General features: G+C 36.8%; 1 protein-coding gene across 1 annotated transcript; it reads right to left on the reverse strand.

The window, feature by feature from the left end:
* Window positions 1–452: 452 nt before the first annotated feature.
* Window positions 453–2,049, reverse strand: LOC122038678 (probable nucleoredoxin 1-2). The gene is made up of 3 exons (XM_042598546.1): window positions 1,936–2,049; window positions 1,252–1,740; window positions 453–1,161 (listed from the first exon to the last, which is right to left on the reverse strand). Exons 1-3 carry the CDS (start codon window positions 2,017–2,019, stop codon window positions 529–531), a joined length of 1,206 nt encoding a protein of 401 aa, XP_042454480.1. The 5' UTR covers window positions 2,020–2,049; the 3' UTR covers window positions 453–528.
* Between the last annotated feature and the right edge of the window lie 7,644 nt (window positions 2,050–9,693).

Here is a 9,693-nt window from a genome sequence, read left to right on the forward strand (position 1 = left end):
ATTGGAGGGAATTTCCACGAAGTTTCCTATGAACACATCCGACAAAGCCAGGCGCAAGTGCAACACAAATCCCAAAATAAAGTTTGCCATTGATGTTCTCTAAAGTGATAATAATCTGTTTCAGATCTCTAGAATTACCGGAGGATATCTATAAAGTCCTAAAATTCTTTTAGATATGAATTGAAAAAAAAAAGAATAAAAATCTTTAAATAGATAGAACTTCCGGTGCATCTCTTCTCACATATTTTAACTATTTAACACTGTCCTTATGTTAATAAGTAGATGTTATGGCACTCAAATAAGATTATAAGCCAATATAGATGACACTGATAAATTAACCGTTAACCGTGTGATATAAAGAATAAATAAAATAAATAGATAGTGAGACTTATAAATAATTAATATTAATTTAAAAATAAATATGAGTGTGTTAATAAAAACAGAGGTGTTAATATAATTAATACATGATAAATTATTTGAAGAGATAGCAGATTAGATGCCCTCAGGACATTTCACTCACATAGCAGATTAGATTTTGCGACAAACATCTCCATCACAAACACATCCTTCCTTGTCCATTTCTGCCTCCTTCAATGCACATTGTGGATGCAAGCTGTAAACGCACTTGGTACAATAATAGAGCCAGGAAATTCCCATCTCCTCGCAAGCATGGCAGTAATCTACAGAGGAGCAACGAGCGAGGGCAAGCTCATGCTCATGGAGGTCAGGCTTTATCTTCTCAGGCCACCCCTTTGCCATTTCCTCGGTCCGACGCTCTGCTTCTGTGACCTTCTCCTCGGTGAATGGATAGGCATCGGTTCCGAGGATCGTGAGCAGCTGCTTGGCATCCCCGGCGAGGGTACGCCCACTGGGATGGAGAGCGACGAGGGAAGGCAGCATACAAATTCTGAAAGTGCGAGCCAAGGATTTCTTCCTCTCGTCGCCAAAAGGCAGTGCCAGCCATGGCATGGACGAGAAGAATTCCTCAAAGGAGGCTCGATCAGGGTCGGACGAGACAAAGATAATTTCAAAAGCACTGTCCACATTCCTGATCTGATGGTAATGTTCAACGAGTTTGGGCAGGAAAGCACGGCATGGAGGGCACTGAAGTGAGGAAAAGTACACGAGGATTGTCTTTCCGACGAGCTCTCTTACTGGAACCTAACAAATGTAAAAGGGAAAAGAAAAGATTATCGCGAGAAAGGAATATAATGCATGGAAAGTTATTTGCATGGTTTGAGTATTGAATACCTTAGAGCCTTGTGCTCCAATGACATAGTCCAAGTCTCCAGAGACAAAGAGTGATTCCAGCGTCTGTGCCTCACGTTTGGCCTTTGCTTTCTCCAACAGCTTATCGAGCTTCTCCTGGGAAAATAGGAATGCTTCCCATGCCTCATCTGCGAGCTCCTCGATGAGTTCAGTGAAATTAACATCCACAGTCTTTCCATCAGATCCGATGAGAACCAGAGTAGGGAAGCTATTGACCCCAAAATGTTTGAGGAGACCAGTGACGCTTTGGTCGTTGAAAGGAACTGCGAGCCAAGACGTGGATTCTATGGCTTCATTGTAAGAGACCTGCTCGTCGACCGGGAGCACTTGCACAACCTCGAAGCTTTGTCCGACTTCCTTGAGCTTCCTATCAATTTGGGCGAGCACCGGAGTGAACTCAGCGCAGGTCCTGAAGTAGGGGTATGAGAAGTACAAAGCCACCGTCTTCCCTTGAAGATCTGAGATGGGAACCTGCTTCATTCAATGAACCAAACAGCTAGTTTGCATCACAAAGAAATGTTCGAAATTAAACAAATATAAATAATCCCAACAAACTTAAATAGAAAAGCTTTCTCCTTAAGATTTCGAATGTGTGTTTCATATATATGGGAGAACTATTGGATTAGGAGTTACTATGTACACCAGAGTAGGGAAATAAGGAACCACCTTTTCGCCATTGCTGTCGACGAGGAAGTCCCTCTCGTCGGTAGAGAGAAGAGATACGATGTCTCCCACCTCTTTGGCCGCCATTTCTTCTCTCTGCTCTGTTTCAAACTCTTCTTATTCAGAGAAAAACAACAGTCCCTTGTTATATATATATATATATATATATATATATATATATATATATGATTATGAAAAAAAATGGCCATTGATAATTTTATAAAGGAAAAGAATTTTCTAATTTTTATTTTATTAATTATTTACTATCTACAATGGCATAAAAAAAAGGCAATGAAATTGTTAAATATAGTAAGTGGATCACCGACCGATTAAAGGGTTCCCAAAAAATCATTTTTTTTATATAGCAAAATAATTATTTTTTTTCCATAATAATTTTCTTCTCTATCTAAATCTTGATCCAAATCCACTTTTATAAGGAAAGTTTCTATATATAGTGAATTGAATCTCTATCCAATATAATATTACCTATTAAGTTTATCCACCAACCCTCTCACAAGGGAAATAATTAGGGCGCCCTGCCTTATTAGGGTCACCAATAAATATAAATAATTATTTTAAAAAATAGTAATTTTATAAAGGAAAAGTACTTTCTAATTTTTATTCTATTAATTATTTACTATATACCGTGGGAAAAAAAATAATGGCAATGAAATTGTTAAATATCTATGATTATGATACAATAAGTGGATCACCAAGCCATCAAAGTGTTCCAAAAAAAATAATTTTTTTATATAGCAAAATATTTATTTTTTCCATCGTAATTTTCTTCTCCATCTAAATCTGGATCCAAATACACTTCATTGATGATTTCCAATGATTTTTTAGCCCTAACTACAGTATCAAGTAATTACTACAATCCTACTTTAGAAGAGAAATTATATAGTAAACTACCTAAAGACTTAGGAAAAAAATACATAAGTCATGAACTAACCTATATTTGTCGACACTCTATGATAATATAGGTATAAAAGTACATTATATTCTTTCCAAACTTAAAAAGACTGAAAGAAGAATTAGGAACTTACATGAATCAACAATGAAATTTAGAGAGCAAATTATATTTATTGTGTTTGCACTCTACATGCAAGTAGAATTTAGAACTCAAAATATATAAAAACAAAACTCTAAAACATAACAATAATTTTATTTTAGGTTAAATATTGATGTTTACAGTAACTTTTATTCATAGAATTAACTGACTCCAAGTGATCATGCAACTTTACGATCCTCTAAGTTCTCTCACCTTTAAATATACTTAAGTTCTAACAAAGAAAAGAAGGATAGAAGATTTTCCCATGATTGATCTTTTTTCATTAGAAAAGCGATCGTTAACTTTTTTATAAAATAATTTATGCCTTGCATTTAAGCGTGTTTTGCAAAAAGTAAATATTTTTTTTGGGTGTTTTTAAAAATCAATTTTAGTGGTTAGAAGTGTATTTTAGTAAATTACCATGTTATTTAGTCTTTGTCCCAAGTTGTCAGCCTGCTCATTGAGCTAGCAGAAGATTGACACATAGCAATGGAAGGCGGCGGCTATGACAGAAGAGCAGAGTTTGTTTGTTCATGTAACCTGCAACATTAGTTGATGAGGTTGTTGTACCCAGAGCTAGTGCACTAGATTTGATTGAGCAGAGTTTCGAGATTTTTTTCCTTCAAGTTTAAGTTGGGTTTTCCGATGCTTTTCTATATGTCTTGCTCTCTTACTATGTCAAAGTTGAGATGAAGTTGAAAGATTAGGCAAGACTGGCTCAAGACCTAGGCCCCTATTTTATTAGGCTCTTTATTAGCAATGGATAATTAATTTTATCACTAAATTAGGATAAAATTAATGATCCAACCGATTTCTCTCAATATCTCTCTCCCTCTTCGAATCTCATCTCTTCCTACCCCCGGCATCTTACATGAGTGCTCTCCAGTGTAATCCTCTCTAGTGTGAGGTAAAACTCTCTCCCCTTCACTCCCCTTTCCTCTCCCCTTCGACCTTAGCAAGATCGCAGGCTCTCACCAAGGTTGCGTGTGCTTGCGAGGCCAGCCGCGACCTTGAGTTTGTGCTCACGAGGTCGGCCTCGGCCTATGCTTGAGCCGACTGGCCTTGCACTATGTTCGCGAGACCGGATGCACCTTGTGCTTGCTTGGACCGGCCTTGTGTTGTGCTCGTGAGGTCAGTTGTGCCCTAATGAGCACATTTCATATAGATTTTTATCTAATTTGACACACATGATCTTGTCCTATTTTATATGCATACATTTCATGTTTTCATCACTTTGTGCTTCATTTTGATGCTTTCCTAGTTTAGAGAATTGCTTTGCTTGTTTTCATTGATAGGATGTGATTTTAGAGGTGTTGGGATACAATTAAAGTCCCATATTAAAAAAGATATAGAAAAGATCATGAGTTTAAAAGGATATAAGATATCACCATTGACATAAGACCTTTTGGGTAGAGCCTAAAAACAAAGTCATGAGAGCTTATGACCAAAGTGAATAATATTATGTCATTGTGGAGATATGTGAATATTTTTTTAGACACAATAAATAGTATCAGAGTCATGGTCCAGATAAGATGTTACGTGGGGTGACCTTGAACGAAGTTGCGAGGAGGCCGAAAGTAGGTCAAGGTGATCGAATGTTTACGGGGGAGGCTCGGAGCAGATCAAGGGTGGTCGGATGTTTGCAGGGATGTCCGGAGTAAGTCAGAGTGATCATATTCTCACGGGGAGGTCCGGAGCAGGTCAAGATGATCGGATGCTTGCGAGGAGACCCGAAGTAGGTCAAGATGACTAGATGCTTGCGGGTGTTGGAGTGTATACTGAAAGCCTAAGCTTTGTAAACATTCATTATGAATAAAGAATCACATTTGGTCAAATTATCTACATTTAGTTGTAGTTGTTCAATTAATTTATATTGTAGATAACATAGTATGTGGTGTCACATGCAGAAGATAATGTTATCAGTACCTTATAAATTATAAATAGTAGCTCGCGACCAAAATGGAAAGGAACAAACCATTAGAAGGTCGTAGTGTAATTAGGTATCAGTTTATCTTGACTGTATAATTACACTAGTACACTCAGAGTGTATTGAGTAGGACTATTTGAGGTCGTTTCTTTTATACTGACTTTATAAAGAAACAAAGACCTCAGTTATTATGGAAGTGTGTGCTCTTAATCCTAATATAATAATAAGCACATATATTTGATATTTATTTCTTTAATTTATCAATGGGTGAGATTTAGTTCGATGAATCAATAAGCCCGATAAATTGGGAAATGATATCACTTATAGTGTGTGTTGTTGATTATAGAAGGAAACTGTGTCCTAGAGATACTAGGTTGATAATGTCCTCAAGAGGAGCTCATAATGATTGTCATGTTAAACCCTGCAGGTGGACTTAGTCCGACATGACGATAAAGTTGAGTGGTACTACTCTTGGACTAAGATATTAATTAAATGAGTTGTCAGTAACTCACTTAATTAGTGGACATTCGATATCTTAAACACAGGGAGACTAATACACTCATAATAAGAAGGAGCCCAAAAATGTAATTTGGGATTGGTGCGGTAGTTCAATAATAGTTCTCTAGTGGAATGAATTATTATTGATAAAATTAAGTTGTGTGTTCGGGGCGAACACGGGATGCTTAATTTTATCGGGAGACCAAAACCAATTCCTCCTCTCAGTCCCTATCGTAGCCTCTTATTTATAGAGTACTATACCCACTTATACCCACCTTCTATACCCACCAATAGGGGGCCGGCCAAGCTAGCTTCGGAACCAAGCTAGGGCCGGCCTAGGTATAAGATTGGGTGGCCGGCCCTAGCTTGAACCCAAGCTAGTGGGGGCCGGCCAAATTAAATTAAAAAAGAATTTTAATTTTAATTTTTATCATGTGGAAGATATAATTTATTAAAGAGAATTAAAATTAAAATATCTCTCTTGTAAAAGATCTACAAAAGATTAAAGAAAGAGATTAGATCTCTTTCCTTATTTGTAGATTGGTGAGATATTTTATTTTCTCTTTAAAAATTATTCACATGTTGTAAAATTAAAATTATAGAAATTTCCTTTTTATCAACCATGAAGAGATTTTGAAGAGAAATTTTTTTTTTTAAAATTTCCGGAAACAAATTAGGAAGTTTTAATTGTTGATTGAAACTTGTCCAATTTGTTTTCATTGATGTGGCCGGTCATAAGATTTAAATTGGGGAAATTTTATTTTATTTTTCTCAATTAAATCATGTCAAGGAAATTGAGGAAATTTTATTGTAATTAAATTTCCTACTTTGCCTAGGCCAAGGAAAATGAAAGAAGGGGTGAGGGTGCCTTCAAGGGACATAACCTCTATTATTTTCTCTCCCTCTTTTCCTTGGTGTTGTGGCCGGTCATCATCTCTTCTCCTCTTCCTCTTTGTGGTGGCCGAAACTCTCTATTGCTTGGAGCTCTTGTGAAGGCCGGATACTACTTGGAGAAGAAGAAGAAGAAGGAGAGAAAGCTTGCATCTCTTGGAGCTTGGTTGGTGTTTTGTTCTTCATCCTTGGTAAAGCTTCTTTGTGGCCGAACCTAGCTAGGAGGAGAAGAAGGTGGTTGGTGGTTTCTCATCTCGGAAGATCGTTGCCCACACAACGTCCGAGGTTAGAAGAGGAATACGGTAGAAGATCAAGAGGTCTTTCTAAAAGGTATAACTAGTAATTTTTCTTTCCGCATCATACTAGTTATTTTTGGAAATAATACTAAATACAAGAGGCATGCGATTCTAGTATTTCGAATATGTTTTTCGATGTTGTGTTCTTTTGTTTTTTCTTTTCCTTGTGATTTGATTGTTCTTTTCGGTTAACCTAAAGTTATTTTAGGAAATTAAATATTAGCTTTCTATAAAAGGTTTTGTCTAGTTGGTGGTGGTTGCTCCCATATCCAAGAAGGTCATGTGCCTCGCCACGTCAGTACTGGGAACCGATTATGGAAATTAATATTTAATGAAATTAATAACTTAAGGTGATTTAGGTCGAACGTGTTAAGTTCCGCAGGAGACCCAAGTCAAAACCTAAAAGAACGAATAGATTAAGTTTTGGATCAAACGTGTTAAGTTCCGCAGGCGATCCAAAATTTAATTTAAAAGAACACATGGTAGCTAGGAAAAGGTTCAGACCTTTGTACAAAATTTTTGTACAGTGGAACCTCTAGGTTTTCCGAGTAGCAACCAACAATTGGTATCAGAGCTAGGGTTTTGCCTCTGTGTATTTGGTATTAGTTTAATTATGCACATGTCATACATAATTTAGGCAGGTTAATAGTAGGATGTGGTAACTTTGTGGATGCAGGATCCAACTATTATGGCTTTTAGTTATTATGTGTGTGTTTGGACCCTTAGACATGTCAAGGACATTTATATGTGTGTGCATGATTGTATTAAAATACAGCAGGAGCTGTATTTAGTTTTATTAGGATTTTATTTTTGATCTAGATACATGTACATTCCTTTTATGGAATATAGGATCAAAAATGTAAAATTCTATTTATGTCGCGGATCGAATCTTACAAAGCGTGGAACCTTCTAAGGACCAGAGGCGCAGCGGAACTAGGAGCAAGATGGATGCGACAGCTAGACCCAGTGGCGGTGGCCAAATATGGCAGCAGCTTGGGATGACAACACACGGAGGACAACTAGAGATAAAAGCCATAATAGTTGAAAATTAGATTTTCTATTTATTGCTTTTATATTGTGCTGTGTGTATATGTTAGTTTACATGTTTAGTAGGCTAGCATAGTTAAAATTCCTCATTTATAAATAACTAAGTGGGAGAGGGATTTTTAAATAAATCTCATGGTCTCCATTACTGGTTTGTAAGTGATGCAAACAAGCTTGCGCGTTGGCTCTGAGTGCCTTCCTCCATAACGGATGAGCTTGTTTGTGGATTACTAGAACAGACTTCCATTTTTGGATGACTATAGGAAGTTAATTAAGAGCGTGTGATCTTCCCCAACGGAAGGGGCATAATCTTATTAATGGACTTAGTGTCAAGTAATGGTATACACTTAGACACATCTAATAGTATTCTCCCCATCGGACTCACTGCTATTATTTGTGTGACCAAAAGACACCAACTATTAATTTTATTTGTCAAAAAGTTAGGTTGACAAGATAATAAAATTAATGGGATAAAACCCTCCTTTTACAAATGTTGAATTTGTATACGTCCACACTAACGTGGCATACAAAATTCACGGTGTTTTGAGGTGTTGGTTAATTTAAAATAGTATTGTTTGAGGAATCAATATTATTCTAAATTTAGAGTTCTGACCAAAAGTTATTTGTGATTCTTAGGATGACTTTCAACCCACTGTCCATCATACTTCAACAAAATAGACTTACTGGACCTAATTACATAGATTGGAAAAGAAACCTAGACATTGTTCTTATTGCTGAAAGCTATAAATTTGTACTGACTGAGCAGTGCCCTGAAGCACCTACTAGTGAATTTACCCAAGAGGAGATTGAATATCATAGGAAATGGGTAAAAGCATATGAGATTGCGCGGTGTTACATTTTGGCTTCAATGTCAAATGTATTGCAACATCAGCATCAAGATTTACCAACAACCTATGATATTATGAACAATCTCAAGGAACTCTTTGGTCATCAGGATAGGGCTTCTAGGCAAGAGGCCATGAGAAAGATAATGACAACCACTATGCAAGAGGGTACTCCTGTGAGGGATCATATCCTAAAGATGATGGCTTATCTGAACGAGATACAGATCCTTGGAGGAGAAATTGATGGGGAACCCCAGATCGATATGATCCTCCAAACACTACCTAGAAGTTTTGAGCAATTCCGCCTGAAATACAATATGAACAAAAGGGTATATTCATTGGCGGAACTACTGACAGAACTTCAGGCAGCAGAAGGATTATTTCGTCACAATTAATGCTCAAATTCACTATGCTGAAAATGGTTCTACTTCTAAACCGAGAGGAAAGAAGAAGAAGAAACAAGCTAGTTCAGCAAAGAAAGTGAATAAGTCTCAGAGTACAGGATTTAAAGCTGGAGTGAAGAAGCCGAAGGGCAAGTGCTTCATCTGCAAGCAGGCAGGACATTAGAAGGCGGGCTGTCCTCGTAGGAACCAAAACAAAGGTATATCTCATGCTCTAGTTGTTGAAACATGTTTAGCGATGTTATCTATCAACACCTGGTGTGTAGATACGGGAGCCACTGATCATGTCTGCAATTCCTTGCAGGGGTTCTAAGAAACCCGACGACTTTCTGAAGGAGAAATTACCGTCTACATGGGCAATGCTACTAAGGTGGCAGCTGTTGCAGTGGAAGACGTCTACTTATCTTTTAGTAGAAATAGAAATTTGGTTTTAAGAAATTGTCTTTATGTACCCAGTTTTAGAAAGAATTTAATTTCAATTTCTAAACTGTTTTTAGATGGATATTCAGTTTCTTTCAGTAACGATGTAGTTATTAAAAGAAATAAAATGATTATCTGTTCTGGTGTATTAGTTGGCAATTTGTATACTTTAAATCCAATTTCTTCCACAAAGCAAAACATGAAAATTTATAACTCATCTTCTAACTCTAATAAGAGAAAAGAACCTTCGGAAATGAACCAAGCATATCTTTGGCATCTAAGGCTTGGTCATATTAACTTAAGTAGGATTCAGAGGCTTATAGCCGATGGACTTTTGAGTTCATTAGAGTTGAAAAATTTTCCAACTTGTGAATCTTGCTTAGAAGGA

This window comes from Zingiber officinale, chromosome 1A (assembly GCF_018446385.1).
Source record: "Zingiber officinale cultivar Zhangliang chromosome 1A, Zo_v1.1, whole genome shotgun sequence".
NCBI classification, from domain to species: Eukaryota; Viridiplantae; Streptophyta; class Magnoliopsida; order Zingiberales; family Zingiberaceae; genus Zingiber; species Zingiber officinale.